We start from the raw sequence: 18,674 nt of genomic DNA, 5'->3' as shown, positions 1-18,674 counted from the left end.
ATAACAGACTCTTGACGTTTTCCTCCTACCAAACGATTGCTCCGTTAAAACACAAGCCTGAGGTGAATCTCGGCTCTTGAATTTTTGTTTCTGTTGGTTTCACAAATTTAGTTGAGGTGGTCTGCGAAGAGTTCGTTCACACTGTCCTTTATATAGCATTATTCTGTACATCCGCCTCTTTTCAATTTCTTCTGGCTTTTTCAGTGTTGCCTATGTTTCCCGATCTGGTGGTATGTCCAACGAACTTAATAATATCATATCTCATGCAACTAATGGTGTAGCTGAAGGTATTGCCATTGGTGGGGATAGGTACCCTGGATCCACATTTATGGATCATCTTCTTCGATACGAGGCAGATCCAGATATCAAGATGCTTGTTCTTCTTGGAGAGGTTGGAGGTGTAGAGGAGTATGAAGTAATAAAGGCTGTCGAAGAGAAGCGACTTACCAAACCCCTTGTTGCTTGGTGTATCGGAACTTGCTCGGGTAAGAAATATTTCATTCAATTTATTGTTTTGATTAATCTGGTGTAATTATTATTACTAACATTAGCTTATTTAATAAGGTGGTACACCAGCTATTGGCACATAAAAATATAGTTTTGATTTGAAACATAGGTATTTTGACTTACAATCTAATAAAATTCAAGAAGTGTAAAGTGCAACACATTGAAGATTCGAAAATTACATCTTTTACAAAAGCAGTATTGCCATGTAATTTGTATTGCCCAAAAGTAGTTATCAGTGAGTATACAGCTGGTACCCACAAAACTACTGAAAATTGTAAAACTAATTTTGATTTAGTGATTCCGCCAGGTTATTTTGTGATTCCGCCAGCATATTTTTTTTGGTGATTCCGCCAGCTTATTTTCATTGCACGTCATTCTATGAGGGCTCGAAATTCTTATGGGCTTTCTTATTATTTATTACATCTTAGGTGTGCAATGGTATTAACATGTGGTCACTTGATAATGTGTGTCATCCCTGTCAGACATTAAATAAACAAAACAACTGAAAATAACTTCAACTGAAAATAAGGAGTAACATTAAAACTTAAAAAAAAAACAGCGATTACTTTGTATATAAAAGGGGTTGTCCTTTCCTCAGTACCTTGCTGTTTACGCTAAAGTTTTTTTTTACTACTTTCAAAAGCTTTTTAGTCCAACTAAACGGCCCTTATGTTCAGGAATCGTTCTTGAAGATTTCTGACAAGCAGTCAAGCTTTAGTGTAAAGAGCAGGGTATTGAGGAGGGGGCGATCCCTTTCATTAACGGAATAATTTATGTTCGTTTAAGTTTCAGTATAGGCGGGCAACCCTTGCTCCAAGGTTTAACCTTTGGATCAGATTTAACTTGGCACAAGCAGTATAATTTCATCTGCTTTCTTTCATCTTCGTTCTTGGGGTTTATTTTCCCACTATGAAAAGGATTTTCCTTCAGACTTAAAAGTTATACATAGGACTATTACATAAGAGTTACATATGTTAGATAGGCTGTGAAGCAATTATTTTTGTTCTTTTTCAAGTTTAACTTCGCTCTTTACTCCAAGTGACATATAGCAATCGCCAATTCTGTCGGTCTGTCTGTCGGTCTGTCGGTCTCGGTTTTGCTACTTTCGGCACTTCCAGGTAAGCTAGGACGATGAAATTTGGCAGGCGTATCAGGGACGGGACCAGCTTAAATTAGAAATAGTCGTTTTCCCAATTTGACCATCTGGGGGGGGGGAGTGGGGGGCCGGTTAATTCGGAAAAAATAGAAAAATTGAAGTATTTTTAACTTACGAACTGTTGATCAGATCTTAATGAAATTTGATGTTTGGAAGGATATCGTGTCTCAGAGCTGTTATTTTAAATCCCAACCGGATCTGGTGACATTGGAGGAGATATGGGAGGGGGAAACCTAAAATCTTGGAAAACACTTGGAGTGGAGTGGAGGGATCGGGATGAAATTTAGTGGGAAAAGTAAGCATAAGTCCTAGATACATGATTGACATAACTGGAACGGATCCGCTCTCTTTGGGATGGTTGGGGGGGGAATTCTGAAAAATTATAAAAATGAGGTATTTTTAACTTACAAACGGGTGATCGGATCTCAATGAAATTTGATATTTAAAAGGATATGGTGTCTTAGAGATTGGAGGGATCAGGATGAAACTTGGTGGGAATATAAAGCACAAGTCCTAGATACATGAGTGACATAACCGGAACGAATCCGCTCTCTTTGGGGCAGCTGGAGGGGGTGGGGAGGTAGTTCTGAAAAATTAGAAAAAATGAGGTATTTTTAACCTACGAACGGGTGATCGGATCTCAATGAAATTTGATATTTGGAAGGATATCGTGTCTCTGAGCTCTAATTTTAAACCCGACCGGATCTGGTGACATTGGGGGGGGGGAGTTGGGAGTGGGAGACCTAAAACTTTGAAAACACTTAGAGTGGAGGGATCGGGATGAAACTTGGTGGGAAAAATAAGCACAAGTCCTAGATACGTGATTGACATAACCGGAACGGATCCGCTCTCTTTGGGGTAGTTGGGGGAGGAATTAATTCTGAAAGATTAGAAAAAAAAGGTATTCTTAACTTACGAACGGTTGATCAGATCTCAATGAAATTTGATATTTAGTTGGATATCGTGTCTCAAAGCTCTTATTTTAAATCCTGACCGGATCTGGTGATTTTGGGGGAAGTTTGGGTGGAGAACCTAAAATCATGGAAAACGCTTAGATTGGAGGGATCGGGATGAAACTTAGTGGGAAAAATAAGAGTAGAAGTCTTACATACGTGATTTACATAATTGGAACGGATCCGCTGTATTTGGGGGGGGGGCTAATTCTGAAAATGAGAAAAAATTACGTATTTTTAACTTACGAAGGAGTGATCGGATCTTCATGAAACTTCATATTTAGAAGGACCTCGTAACTCAGATCTCTTATTTTAAATCTCAACCGGATCAAGCGTAATTGGGTAGGGGGGCAGTTGGGGGGGGACCGGAAATCTTGGAAAACACTTAAAGCGGTGAGATCAGGATAAAACTGGATGGGAAGATTAGAAACCTGTCTAAGATACGTGACTGACATAACCGGACCGGATCTGCTCTCTCTGGTGGCATTGGGGGGGGGGGGGTAATTTTGAAAATTGAGGTGTTTGTAGCTTACGAAAGGTTGACCAGATCTTAATGAAATTTGATATTTAGAAGGATCTTGTGCTTTAAAGTTCTAATTTGAATTCCTACTAAATCCTGTGATATTGGGGGGAGTTGGAGGGGGAAACCGGAATCTTTAGAAAACGTGAAAATTAGGGTATTTTTATCTCACAAATAGATGATCGGATCTTAATGAAATTTGATTTTTAGAAGGAATTCATGTCTCAGAGCTCTTATTTCAAATACCAACCAGATCTTTTGACATTGGGGGGAGTTGGAGGGGGAAATCTTTGAAAAATACTTGGAGTGGAGGAATCGGGATGAAGCTTGGTGGATAGAATAAACAAGTGTCCTTGATACGTGATTGACAGAATCGTACTGGATTCGCTCTCTTTGGGGGAGTTGGGGGGAGGGGTTCAGTGATTTGGCGAGTTTGGTGCTTCTGGACGTGCTAGGACGATTAAAATTGGTAGGCGTGTCAGGGAGCTGAACAATTTGACTTGATAAAGTCGTTTTCCTAGATTCGACCATCTGGGGCTAAAGGGAAAGGACAAATTAGAAAAAATTAGGTATTTATAACTTACGAGTGGGTGATCGGATCTTAATGAATTTTGATGTTTAGAAGGACATCATGACTCAGAGCTCTTATTTTAAATCCTGACCGGCATTAAGCCTCTTATTTTCCTTTTTAAATCAATCTATTGATTCATAGAATTTTGTTAGAGCTCATACCATATGATCTCTTGGCTATTAGCTCTTCTCGCCTCGTCACAAGTGCCATATGAGCTCTTGTTTTTATAGCACTTGGTATTAACCAATTGACTGGGCTGCCCACTTAATTCAACAATCTGTCTTGGCTTTTTTCTACAATTGGCCATGACTTCCACTTTTCCCACAACTATTCCCTCTTTTGTCAAATTCAAAAATCAACATATAGCAATCGCAAATTCTGTCGGTCTGTCGGTCCCGGTTTTGCTACTTTATGCACTTCCAGGTAAGCTAGGACAATAAAATTTGGCAGGTGTATTAGGGACCGGACCAGATTAAATTAGAAATAGTCTTTTTCCCGATTTGACTATCTGGAGGGGAATGGGGGGCCCGTTAATTCGGAAAAAAATAGAAAAATAGAAGTATTTTTAACTTACGAACAGTTGATCAGATCTTAATGAAATTTTATGTTTGGAAGGATATCATGTCTCAAAGCTGTTATTTTAAATCCTGACCGGATCTGGTGACATTGGGGGGAGTTGGGAGGGGAAACCTAAAATCTTAGAAAACGCTTAGAATGGAGGGATCGGGATGGAACTTGGTGGGAATAATAAGCACAAGTCCTAGATGCGTGATTGACATAATCGGAACGGATCCGCTCTCTTTGGGGTAGTCGGGGGGAGGGTTAGTTCTGAAAAATTATGAAAAATGAGGTATTTTCAACTTACGAACGGGTTATCGGATCTCAATGAAATTTGATATTTAGATGGATATCGTGTCTCAAAGCTCATATTTTGAATCCCGACCAGATCTGATGACATTGGGGTGAGTTTGGGGGGGAACCTAGAATCTTGGAAAACGCTTAGAGTGGAGGGATCGGGATGAAAGTTGGTGGGGAAAATAAGCAGAAAATCTAGATACGTGATTGTGTTAATCGGAACGGATCCGCTCTATTTGAGGAGTCTGGGGGGGAGGTTTGTTTCTGAAAAATTAGAAGATATGACGTATTTTTAACTTACGAAGGGGTGATCGGATCTTCATAAAACTTCATATTTAGAAGAACCTCGTAACTCAGATCTCTTATTTTAAATCCAAACCGGATCCAGCGTAATTGGGGGGGGGGACCGGAAATCTTAGAAAATTCTTAAAGCGGAGAGATCAGAATCTAACTGGGTGGGAAGAATAAAAACAAGTCCAAGATATGTGACTGAAATAACCGAACCGGATCCGTTTTCTTTGGTGTAGTTGGGGGGGGAGGGAATAATTTGGAAAAATAAAAAAAGATCAGATCTTAATGAGATTTGATATTTAGAAGGATCTTGTGCTTTAGAGCTCTTATTTTAAATTCCGACCACATCCTGTGACATTGGGGGGAGTTGGAGGGGGAAATCGGGATTCTTGGAAAATGTGAAAATCGGGATACCTTTATCTTACGAATAGGTGATCGGATCTTAATAAAACTTTATATATAGAAGGATCTTATGTCTCAGATGCTCAGTTTTCGACTCGGATTGGATCCGGGGACATAGGGGGTTTGAGGGGGGAAACAGAAATCTTGGAAAATGCTTAGAGTTGAGAGATCAGGATGAAACTTGATGGTAAGAATAAGCACAAGTTCTAGATACGTGATTGACATAATTGGAACGGATCCGTTCTCTTTGGAGGAGCTAGGGGGTGTTAATTTGGAAAAATTCAGAAAAATTGAAGTATTTTTAACTTAAGAATGGGTGACCGGCTCTTAATGAAATTTGATATTTAGAAGGAACTCATGTCTCAGAGCTCTTTTTCAGATCCCGACCGGATCTGTTGACATTGGGGGGAGTTGGGGGGGAATCGGAAATCTTGGAAAACGCTTAGAGTGAAGGAATCGGGATGAAACTTGGTGGGTAGAATAAGCAAATGTCGTAGATACGTGATTGACGTAACCGTACTGGATCCGCTCTCTTTTGGGGATTTAGGGGGTGGGGTTCAGTGCTTTGGCGAGTTTGGTGCTTCTGGACGTGCTAGGACCATGAAAATTGGTACGTGTGTCAGGGAGCTGCACAAATTGACTACATAAATTCGTTTTTCCTGATTCGACCATCCGGGGGGCTGAACGGAGAGGAAAAATTAGGAAACGAACAGAAATTACTCCGTATATGAAATGGGTTGTCCCCTCCGCAATCCCTCGCTCTTTATGCTGAAGTTTTAATTGTTTTAAAAAGTAGAATTGTGGCAAAGAGTCGAACTTTAGCGTAAAGAGCGAGGGATTGCGGAGGGGACAACCCATTTCATATACGGAGTAATTTCTGTTCGTTTTAAGTTTTTATTCGCTCCTTACTTTCAGTTAAAAAACTTTTTTTATTTAATTTCTGAACGTTTTTGAATTAATGCATTTTTGATTTTGGCTCTCCTAACATAAATTGTTAAAATGAAATTTGCACATTAGTTCTTCTTTTGGTTAAATGGCTTTTTCTTAGTTTTGATCAGACGATTTTGTGAAATAAGGGGTCGGGAAGGAGGCCTAGTTGCGCTCCAATTTTTCGGATACTTAAAAAGGCAACTGGAATTTTTAATTTTTAACGAACGTTTTTATTAGTAAAATATATACGTAACTTAAGAATTAACTTACGCAACAAAATTTTATATTCTTATATTTTTATTATGTATATGAGGGGGTTTGTACCCTCGTTAATACCTTGCTCTTTACACTAAATCGTAAGTTTTGTCCCAATTCTTTAAGAATGACCCCTGAATCAGAGAGGCCGTAGAATAAATACTTGATGTTACTAAAAATACTTTAGCATGAAGAGCGAGGTATTTATCTCATCCTAAATACCTTGCTCTTTATGCTAAAGTATTTTTAGAACCCCTCATGTGCGTAATAATCTCTGTTCGTTTAAAAGTCTTAATGCTACTCCTTACTTTCATTTGAAAAAACTTCATTTATTTTTTCATTGTTTTTTTATAGTAATGCTAAAAAATCCTGCACCCTTTTCATTGAATTTTTCTTCCCCCATGACATATTCCTGTAAGGAAAGATCCTCCCACATAACCACTTCCCCTCAACAGTACCCCCCAAACAAAAAAAAATCCCCCTGAAAGCGTCTGTACACTTCCCTATAACCATTACTGTATGTAAACACTGGTCAAAGTTCGTAACTGGCAGCCCCTCCCCCAGGGACTGTGGGGGAGTAAATCATCCCCAAAGACATAGTTATTATAGTTTTCGACTATGCGGAACAAAATGGCTATCTCGAAATTTTGATCCGTTGACTTTGGGAAAAAGATGAGCGTGGGAGAGGGCCTAGGTGCCCTCCATGTTTTTTAATCACTTAAAAGGGCACTAGAACTTTTCATTTCCGTTAGAATGGGCCCTCTTGCGACATTCTAGGACCACTTGGTCGATACGATGACCCCTGGGGAAAAGAAAAAAAAAACAACAAACAAATAAACACTCACCCGTGAATCTGTCTTCTGGCAAAAAATACGAAATTCCACATTTTTGTAGATAGGAGCTCGAAATTTTTGCTACAGGGCTCTCTGATATGCCGAACGCAATGATGTGATTTTTGTTATGATTCTATGATTTTTAGGGGGTGTTTCCCCCTATTTTGCAAAATAAGGCAAATTTTCTCAGGCTCGTAACTTTTGATGACAAAGACTAAATTTGATGAAACTTATATATTTAAAATCAGCATCCGTTTTTAGAGTTTCGTTTACTATTGAGCCGGGTCGCTCCTTACTACAGTTCGTTACCACGAACTGTTTGATGTTGCTTATTACTTCCAGATGGAAAAAGATAAATAAGCGTCTTGAGGGTGTTGACAAATTAACTCAGGATCAGTATAAAAAGCCTATTTTTTATGTATCTATTATTATCAAGATTATGTTTTGGGTTCGGTTATTACTGAACCGAGTCATCACTCCTTGTCGTCTGGGTCGTCACAGCTCGTTAACACTAACTTTTTGATAAAAATTTTTAATCATTTTATGTTAAAACTCAATGTGATACTTCATTTTTTTCCTGAAAAAAAAGAGGACAACCAGCTTCGGACCGATAACATCTCGATCTGTAGGCGAACGCTCTTTCACCGGTGGATGGCTAACTACCCTCCAATCTTTTTGATCTTTTAAAAAGGCGCTACAACTTCTAATTTCCGTTCGAATGAGCCCTCTGCCGCTCTTTAGTCAATGCTGGTAACTACAGGAATAAGTTTTAAATACATATTTGTTTGGTGATAGATAGCACGCCAATAAGCCAGTACCAGCAAAAGGGTAGCATGCTTCTAATAGGGTACATTGCCTTAGATTTTGTTCTTGTAATGAATTATGTAATAAATAGATGAATAAAACAAATATGAACAGAAATTTAATAGTAATGGAGATAATATATAAGTGATATTATTTAAAAATAGATAATAGAACGAATCTTAAATCAACATTTGCGAAATGCTAGTTGTCTTTTTTCATCTTTTTTCTGCTACTCTGCTACGTTCCTTTATTAAAGACAAAATTTGTAGCGTCAGGCTTATAAAACTTGTATAGTGAACTAAACACTTGCAGGATTGTATAAGCTTATCTTTAAATCCGCAGTGACGAAAATCGCCATGTAAGGTCTTTAAATATCCCTTAAAATCTAAAAGTCAGCATAAGAAATAATGATATTGAACTTTAGTCTGAAGAACACACTGAATGTTATTTCAGTCATAATTGTTTTTAGTCATCAACTTTTCATTTCATTTTTTAAAGTTTATTCGACTTTTAAGAATTTCATAAAATTAATTTATGATTAAAAAACAATCGTTTCAAATTATTTTTATGTTCAGTAAAGTACAAATGATATGTATTCTTTACTTGTTTGAATTCCTACCGATAAAAGCAAAAACACCAGGAAACACAATTAACGAAACTTTGGTATGTTTAAAAAAAACACTCCTGGAACAAATGGAACTTAATGAATGAAAGCTTAATCCATTAAAAAAGAGTAAATGGCGAGTAAATGTATACAAATGTTATATATATATATATATATATATATATATATATATATATATATATATATATATATATATATATATATATATGTATTCATAAATGAAACAATGACAAACAAAATAAATAATAAGGTAGAACTTCGAACAAAATTTTTGTTTAGGAATGTTCAGTTCTGAAGTGCAATTTGGTCATGCTGGTGCATGCGCTAATGCTGAGAGAGAAACTGCGCTAGCTAAGAATCGTGCTCTTGCTGCGATTGGAGCCCATGTTCCTCAAAGTTTTGACGACCTTGGTGACCTCATCCGAAAAGTTTATACGGACCTTGTGAATAAGGGGAGTATTGAGCCTCAACCTGAAGTCCCTCCTCCGACTGTCCCTATGGATTACAGTTGGGCCAGAGTAAGTTGTACTTTTTTTTATCACATTCTAAAATTTTGATGAGCTGTTTTTGAGCTCTCTATCTCTTTTTTATCATTGCTCTTTTTTCCGTCGTCTTCATTTGTAATTTGTGTATAGTCATCTTTAGGATTTGGAAATAATAGCTTGTCTTTGAGATTTTATTATTGTTTTCTTGTAGTTGATAGGAGGAAGTAAATATTAATGCTGGAACAGAATCAGGTTGGGGGATGGGTGTGGGAAAGAGTGTATAGTATAGTGCTGTCCTGACTTGTTGGTTGTGGCACTATTTGTATAATTATGCTCAGGTGAGGTACAGGCTCCATAGCCCAATTTGGCTTGCCAAACTTGTGGGTTTTGGATTCTCAGTTTTAAGATTGGGCAATTTATGTCCGTCATGTATTCCAGGTCTAGTTTTATGGCATTTGGTATTTGCCATGTGACATGTAGTGATCGCAATTTCTGTCGGTCTGTCTATCTGTCTGTCTGTGCCGGTTTTGCTAGTTTGTGCACTTCCAGATAAGCTAGGAAGATGAAATTTGCCAGGCGTATCAGGGACCAAACCAGATCAAATCAGAAATAGTCGTTTTCCCTATTCGATCATCTGGGAGGGGGGAGTAAGGGACGGTTGATTCGGAAAAATTAGAAAAGAATGAGGTATTTTTAACTTACGGACCGGATCTGGTGACATTGGGGGGGGGGGGGGTCGGACATCTTGGAAAATGCTTAGAGTGGAGAGATCGTGATAATACTTGTTGGGAAAAATAAGCACAAGTCCTAGATACGTGATTGACATAACCAGACCGGATTTGCTCTCTTTGGGAGAGTTGGGGGGGGGGGGGGTAATTTGGAAAAATTAAAAAAATTGAGGAATTTTTAACTTGAAAACGGCTGATCAGATCCTAATAAAATTTGATATTTAGAATGATCTTGTGCTTCAGAGCTCTTATTTTAAATCCCAACCATACCCGGTGACACGGGGGGGGGGGGGGTGTTGAAGGGGGGAACTGGAATTCTTGGAAAACTTGAAAATTGGGGTATCATTATCTTACGAATGGGTGATCGGATCTTAATGAAATTTGATATATAGAAAGATCTTATGTATCAGATGCTCTATTTTTAATTCAAATCGGATCCGGGGACATAGGGGGGAAGGGTAACACAAATCTTTGAAACCGGAAATCTTGGAAAATACTTAGAATGGAGAGATCGGGATGAAACTTGATGGGAAGAATAAGCGCAAGTTCTAGATACGTGATTAACATAATTGGACCAGATCCGCTCTCTTTGATGCTTTGGACGTATAGGCCGATGAAAATTGGTAGGCGTATCAGGGACTTGCGCATATTGCCTTGACAACAGTGGTTTCGCCGACTCGACCATCTGGGGGGGGGGGCTGGAGGGAGAAGAAAAACTGAAAAAATGATGTATTTTTTACCTACGAATGCTTGATCGGATCTTGATGAAATTTGATATTTAGAAGGACCTCATGTCTCAGAGGTCTTATTTTAAATCCCGACCGTATCCGGTGATATTGGGGAGAGTTGTAGGGAGAAACGGAAAATCTGGGAAAACGCTAATAGTGGAGAGATCGGGATGAAACTTGGCGGGAAGAATAAGCACAAGTCCTAAATACGTGATTGACATAATTGAATTGGAGTTGGGGGGGGGGGGGTTAATTCAGAAAAACGAGTAAAATTTAGGTTTTTTGACTTATGAACGGGTGACCGAATGTTAATGGAATTTAATATTTAGAGAGAACTCGTGTCTCAGAGCTCTTACTTTAAATCCCGACCAGATCTGTTGACGTTGGGGGAAGTTGAACGGGGGAACCGGAAACCAAGGAAAGCGCTTAGAATGGAGAGATTGGGATAAAACTTGTTGGGTAGAATAAGAAAATGTTGTAGATACGTGATTGACGTAACCGGACTGGATCCAGTGTCTTTGGGGGAGTTAAGAGGGGTCCAGTGCTTTGGCGAGTTCAGTGCTTCTGGACGTGCTAGGACGATGAAAATTTGAGGGCTGTCAGGGAACTGCACAAATTGACTTGATAAAGTCGTTTTCCCCGATTCGACCATCTGGGAGGCTGAAGGGAGAGGGAAAATTAGAAAAAATTAGGCATTTTTAACTTACGAATGGGCGATAGGATCTTAATGAATTTTGATATTTAGAAGAACCTCGTGTCTCTGAGTTCAATCCCGACCAGTATTAAGCCTCTGATTGTCTTTTTAAAGCAATCTATTGATTCTTAGAATTTGCTAGAGCTCCTGCCATATGAGCTCTTGGCTCATCCGACCTTGTCACAAGTGCCATATGAGCTCTTAGCTCTTGTTTTAATCGTCTTTTGTTTCTTTTCTGTTTTTATTTTTTTGGTTTCAAAGAGTCAGTCGATCTTATCCTTGATATAGTTCATTTAGAAACCATTCAAAGTTACTAATAAAATAAGACATTACGGTTCACTTTTGAATTCTAGCATCCCGTTTTGAATTATTGTGTTCCCAAAGAATCTTTAAAATGACTTTTATTTAATTACCTAGTATGATACTAAAGGGCGAAGCGAGAATTTTAAGTTTGGAGGAGGAATATAAAGAATGTGCCGACAAAATCTTCTAATTTGCCGACAAATGCGGACGGTTAAGTTAAATTAAGATGGCTGAAGTTCCAAGGCGTAGGCACTCAGTGGCGCCTTGGAACTTCTTTTTAAGGGGGGGGGTCCCTCCCCCTCTGGAAAAGGGCTGTGGTGCCGCTACCTTACAATTATAAAATCTGCTCTTGACGGTATGAAGTTTCAATGTGCCTATTTTGCTGAAGCAGTGTTCCATTGCCCAAAATTATATGTTTTGATTTACATTGTTTTTCTTTTGAAATTAGGATGTTGTGACATTTTAAATATTTTGAGCTTGGGTATTTAGTAACGATTTCTAAGGCAACTTCGTATGTTGACTTCAGAAATGTACTCAGCTTTTTCAGATTTGTCACGTTTGTATATTCAAGGAATTGTCAGTATCTACTGTTTTCACGCAAAAAAAAATTCTTCTTGTACATCTGTTTTTCTAGAACAACCAACTTTCCGGCAAAAAAAAGAAAAAAGACAAATATGTATCCCCTACAATACTTTCACAGTTAGATAAGTATGAATGATTTTTTTTTTTTTTATTTCAGCGTATATTTTACATAACTATTGATTCATTTTTCAAGTAGTCATTTATAATCTTTTTGATATTGTGAGCAAGAACGGTTAAATCTAAGAAAAAACAACTTCATAAAATGTGTTCACAAAATAACATGGAAAACTATAGGAACATCTTTTTAACTTCTTAAAATCAGTGTAACGATTCTATTGCAAATAACCCCTGCTGACTTATTCTAGCTCTTGGACCACAGTAAAGATCCTTGTATAATGTATATTGTTTTAAGTGTAGGGAAAGGATTAACTGAGAATCAATTGAAAAGACTTACAAAATAACTAATTAAAAGAATTGAGAATTAAGTAAAGAAGAAGAAGTAAAGAAATAATTGTAGGTAAAGAATTAAGTGTATGTAAATTACCATGGGGCGAGAGAAATTCTTTACTAGATTTTTGCCACAAAATTCAAATAAAATCCTTCATTTAAGAGAACGCTTCTGGATGCCAATAACTGGTCTATATTGGTAATGTACAGACCTTGTTAAATCAGTGTTGCCAATTAAGTCTACGAGTCCACTTTTACCCACAATCTTTACTAGTGTTATGATTTTCGTTGTTAATTCATATTACCAGCGATAAGTTGCGCCGGTATTCATCATAAACTGTAAAATCTTATCGTCAAAATGTTGCAATTATGGATGGTGGTTAGGAGAAGACCTTGTGTGAAATAATTAATAATTACCGCTGACCTCGTCAGTGTCTATTAGCTACAGTCATAACCCTTGGACAGTCTAAATTATGAGAAGGGTTGCCATTTGTGTGACAGAATTATTTTTTTTTTATTAGTTAATTGAATATACGTAAATGTCCAATGCAGTAGATTATCATTCGCAGGTTTGAGTGGTCAGTAATTCAAGAGGTGATTTATCTTATTGAAATACATTGAAATAGATAAACTGTTCCCCAACTAAATTCACTGATGCCTCTTGGGTTGGAACAACTAAGTAAATCCCTCCCGATGCTCTTGCATACCATCAATGTGCTTACAGGAGTGCCAATGGAGGGGAATAGGAGAAGGGTAATTGCCCTTAGATTTAGAAACAAATCATGGTTTCTTGAATCTTCATTGAGACAAATCGAGAAAAAAAACAAAAATTCCCCCTCTGACTGTTTTGAAAAATGTATATTTTTTATCTTCTTAAAATATGATGGAAAATTGTTGCCTCACCACCGTGTTTTTGTGAAATGGTGCCCTTAAGTACTTAGATTAATGTATATAATCTTTCCTTTAGGAACTTGGACTGATCAGAAAACCAGCATCTTTCATGACGAGTGTCAGTGACGAGCGAGGTCAAGAGCTGCGCTATGCAGGAATGCCTATCTCAGAAATCCTCAAACAAGAAATGGGTCTTGGTGGTGTCCTTTCACTACTTTGGTTCCAGCGGCAGCTACCAGCCTATGCCAACAAGTTTCTTGAAATGTGTCTCATAGTAACGGCAGATCATGGTCCAGCTGTTTCGGGTGCTCATAACACTATTGTTTGTGCTCGTGCAGGCAAGGACTTGGTCTCATCCCTTGTATCTGGTTTGCTCACTATTGGTGACCGATTTGGTGGAGCTTTAGATGCTGCAGCAAAACAATTCAGTGGTGCTTGTGATAAAGGCATGCATCCTATGGAGTTTGTAAACGACATGAGGAAGAAAGGCGAGCTCATAATGGGAATTGGACACAGAGTGAAAAGTGTGAGTCATTTGTTATTCCTCTACTTTAAGTTGGCTATTCTAGCCTCTGTTTCTTTTTTTCACTATAAAAATCCTTTTTAAGTTATTATTTTTTTATGTCTCGGAGTGAGCTGTTAAAGAGAGCATTAGAGTAAATGTGAAAATGATGAAAAGAAGTCTTTCTTTTCATTTCAGGTTCTTTCTTGCTTGGTGGAGTTTTGCATCTGTATTTGCTCAAATCTTTGTGCAGCTTTTAAGTATTTATATTTACAGTTACAGCTTTTTTTTTACCCGCTCTTCGTTGTAGATTATGAAATTACCTTCTTTTTTTTTGCTGGAAAATATATTCTATTTTTGGCCTATTCATTGAAAAAAGAAAAAGCTAACAGAATTGCCTCCCCTAGATTTAGTAGAAAATATGTGCTGACTTTTCAAAAGTCTGCACACCATCAGGTTGTAAAAGTCTCTTCCTGTTCGTACCGTAACGTTCAAAAAAATCTTCTTGGTGGAAAGATGGGGAGGAATATGATAACAGTATTTTTAGCGCGTAAGGTGGACAGAACTCTAGAATTGGAACGGCTTATTATTGGCAATTCTCTGAAACCGCGCTGTTTCAAAGGAATAAAATCATTGTTAACAACTTGTACTATTACTACTACTAACAACTCATTGCAACATCAAGCTGCCTAAGACCAACACAGCTACTCCACTCGTCCCCTATCCCAAACTTTTGAACGCCTTCCTCTTTACACCCTCTCAAGAAGTTCCAGTGTCTCTGAAATCCTTCTTTATGACCTACTACCCATTTTGGGGACGACCTGCTTTTTGTTTGGCACTAGATACCTGATCAAAAAGGTCGATGCTGAATAGCATTGAAAAAAACAATGCGAAATAGCAAAATGTGACAGTTTTGAATATCATGTTTGATAATCTCTGCAAAAATGTCAACCCAACCACCTTGTCCGTATAATTGCTCCAGTATATACGGGTTTAAGTAGACCAAATGGTAGGACAGTCATCAGAGCCGCAAAAAATTACAAATTCTGACTCATGCTGGGGAATTCGACCTAAATATAGACAATTTACGTTTGATTATTGTGCTAAAATTGACGATAACATCTGTTACCGTCGTGGCCTAAGCGATATTGAACTTTGATTTTGCTCCTCTGGATGAGGAAGAGGAAAATGTGAAGAACAGCCATCAATTCCGTTTAATTAAGAATATATCTACTTACAATCGTCTCTTACACCCTTAGAACAGGAACGAGTAGTGTTTTCTTTTCAGAATTCCGTTTTCGGAACTGTTGGGAAATTCAGTGAAAAATCGAATCATATGTAAATAAAATATATTCAGAGATGATAGTATAAGTGTTGCGAAATGAAAATATTGAATTTTAATTAAAGTATTCCTCTTTTCCCATGCTTTTCAAATCAGCGAGAGCCGACTGTACAAGAGACTCAGGTCTGTACAAGGCACTCTGGTTAGGTCCCTTAAAGCTGATTTGAATTGTATATTATCTGATTTGTATCGATACTTATTTTGTGTGTTTAGTTAGCTTGTGTGAATAACTAGGATTTAGGGCACATTGACTTGTCAAGTTGCCTCTAGGACAAACTGTTTTTGCAATTTTTTAGGCAGGCTCCAAGATTGAGTTGAAGAGAATTTGTTTCCCATGCATAAAAAGACATATTTAGTTGTAGTTTACTAATAAAAAAGAAAATAAAGGGACTTTTTAAATTAAGAAGAGGGATAGGGTATCCCAAGACTTTGGGTTAGAAGGAAGCTCAAAAATAGTGCATTGCTATTCCACGATGTTTTATTGAAGGGATTCATTTAGAACAGTTTATGGGGAAGAAGAATTCTCGCTCCTGTGGTAAGCTATTATCCGAAAGGTGTCGTATTTAATTTTGATGCCGTCTAGTGAGAAAAAAACATGGATATGGTATACTTAGTTTTTATATGTTTAATTGTCTCAAGATAAATGAGACGCCATGTATGCAACACGAATTATCAAGAATTCCTAGGTACCATGATAGGTTTCTATCTTTTTCATTTAATAATGATCTTGTTCTGGAATTGAAAAAAATAGTTCTAAACTTGGGAAATATCAAAGATGACGCTATAATCTCATTTACAGGGTTTTCCTTAGCCCTACAACTCATTAATCTCATGTTCAGGGTTTTCCTTAGCCCTATAAAATTGTATTGACATTCTGTCGTGTCTACAATGCTCTTTAAATATATAGAAACTCCCTTGATATGATAATAAAAACGAAACCTGAAACTAATGAAAACCAAGTTTTTTCAAGTAAAAATATAGAAACGATACAACATAAAATGAAAAGAAATCATTTTCAAACAGTTAGTGGTAAAAAACTGTAGTAAGGAGCGACCCGGCTCAATAGTAATCGAAACTCTAAAAAACGGAATTTTGATACCAATAGTTACATCAAGAGAATTGCATTTTAATGCTGATTTTAAATATATAAGTTTCATCAAGTTTAGTCTTACCCATCAAAAGTTACGAGCCTGAGAAAATTTGCCTGATTTTAGAAAATAGGGGGAAACACCCCTTAAAACTCATAGAACCCTAACGAAAATCACACCGTCAGATTCAGTGTATCAGAAAACCCTACAGCAGAAGTTTCAAGCTCCCATCTACAAAAATTTGGAATTTTGTATTTTTTGCCACAAGACAGGTCACAGATGCGTGTTTACTTTTTTTTCCAGGGGTGATCGTATCGACTCAGTGGTCCTAGAATGTCGCGAGAAGGCTCATTCTAACGGAAATTAAAAGTTCCAGTGCCATTTTTAAGTGACCAAAAAAATTGGAGGGCACCTAGGCCCCCTCCCACGCATTTTTTCCCAAGGTTGCTGAATCAAAATTCTGAGTTGGCTATTTTATTCAGTATAGTCAAAAAACCTAAAAACTATGTCTTTGGGGACGACTTACTCCGCCACAGTCCCCGTGGGAGGGGCTGCAAGTTACAAACTTTGATCAGTGTTTACACATAGTAATGGTTATTGGGAAGTGTAGAGACACTCACAGGGGGATTTTTTTGGTTGGTGGGGAGGGATTAAGGTGAGGGGTTTATGCGGGGGGAACTTTCCGTGGAGGAATTTGTCATGGGGAAGAGAATTTCCATGACGTGGGCACAGAATTTTTTAGCATTTTTTTAAAGAGCAATGAAAAAATAAGTATGAAAAAGTTTCTTCAACTGAAAGTAACGAGCAGCATTAAAACTTAAAACGAACAGAAATTATTACGCATAAGAGGGGTTCATCTCCTCCTAATACCTCGCTCTTTACGCTAAAGTAATTTTATTAATTTCAAATATTTGTTCTACGGCCTTTGTTATTCAGGGGTCATTCTTAAGGAATTGGGACAAAATTTAAGCTGTAGTGTAAAGAGCGAGGTATTGACGAGAGGGCGAACCACCTCATGTGCGTAATAAAAACATACGAATTTAGAAGTTCGTTTCATAAGCTAGTTCGTAAGTTACGTATATTTTTACTAATACAAACGTTTGTAAAATTAAAAGTTCTAGTTGCATTTTTAAGTAACCAAAAAATCGGAGGGCAACTAGGCCTACTCTCCCGCTCCTTTTTTTCTCAAAATCGTCCGATCAAAACTATGAGAATGCCTTTCAGAAATTAAAATAAATCGTTCAGAAACTAAAACTGAAAGTAAGGAGCGACATTAAAACTTAAAACGAACAGAAATTACTCCGTATATGAAAGAGGCTGTTCCCTCCTCAACGCCCCGCTCTTTACACTAAAGTTTTTTACTGTTTTAAAAAGTAGAGTTGAGAGAAAGAGTCAAACTTTAGCGTAAAGAGTGAGGCGTTGAGGAGAGAACAACCCCTTTCATATGCGGAGTAATTTCTGTTCGTTTTAAGTTTTAATGTCGCTCCTTACTTTCAGTTAAAAAAACTTGTTTTTTTAATATATACTAAGGGACCTTCTACCCTTTTTAACCTTCTCCCACCGTGTTTGACTAATGTAACATAGCCGTATTAAATTGATTGTTATAAGGAATTCAATAGTTTGTATGAATTTCAGCTGAACAATCCTGATATGCGTGTCACACTGATCAAAGAATTTGTCAAAGAGAATTTCCCTGCTACACCGCTTGTAGACTATGCTCTGGAAGTTGAAAAAGTCACCACTTCTAAAAAACCAAACCTAATTTTGAATGTAGATGGCATTATTGGTGTTGCATTTGTTGACCTGTTGAGAAACTGTGGATCTTTTACAATGGAAGAAGCGCAAGAATACGTTGATATTGGGACTATTAACGGATTGTTCGTCCTGGGCCGAAGTGCCGGTTTTATTGGTAAGTAATAATTAATGTTAGTCATTTTTTCCATAATAAACGGTTCTAGCCGTATTTTTCTTTCTCAATGGAAAAACTGGTAACTATTTTATCCTTACTGTTCCCTTTCTACCACCAAAGTGAAGGAGAAAAAGAACTCCTATCCTCTAGAATAACATCTAAGAATCCCTTGCTAAGCATTTGAACCTCTGGTCTGGTATTTATGCGCAATTACTTCCTTATAAATTTAAACCAAGACCTACCATTCCCATTATTTTAATCTTTATCGGACAT

The 18,674-nt window shown here is 37.5% G+C and overlaps 1 protein-coding gene across 1 annotated transcript in view; it reads left to right on the top strand.

Moving 5' to 3' along the window:
* LOC136029977 (ATP-citrate synthase-like) overlaps positions 1–18,674 on the top strand; it is a gene marked incomplete in the record, with an annotated part of 137,702 nt that overhangs the window by 112,692 nt on the left and 6,336 nt on the right. The window contains 4 exon segments of the mRNA XM_065708550.1: positions 205–485; positions 8,982–9,220; positions 13,637–14,086; positions 18,128–18,401. Of these exon segments, the coding sequence (XP_065564622.1) occupies positions 205–485; positions 8,982–9,220; positions 13,637–14,086; positions 18,128–18,401 (1,244 nt within the window).

Source organism: Artemia franciscana, chromosome 1 (genome assembly GCF_032884065.1).
Source record: "Artemia franciscana chromosome 1, ASM3288406v1, whole genome shotgun sequence".
In the NCBI taxonomy this organism is placed as follows: Eukaryota; Metazoa; Arthropoda; class Branchiopoda; order Anostraca; family Artemiidae; genus Artemia; species Artemia franciscana.
The sequence above is the reverse complement of the archived record's forward strand: the minus strand, read 5'-3'. Positions and strand labels throughout refer to the sequence as shown.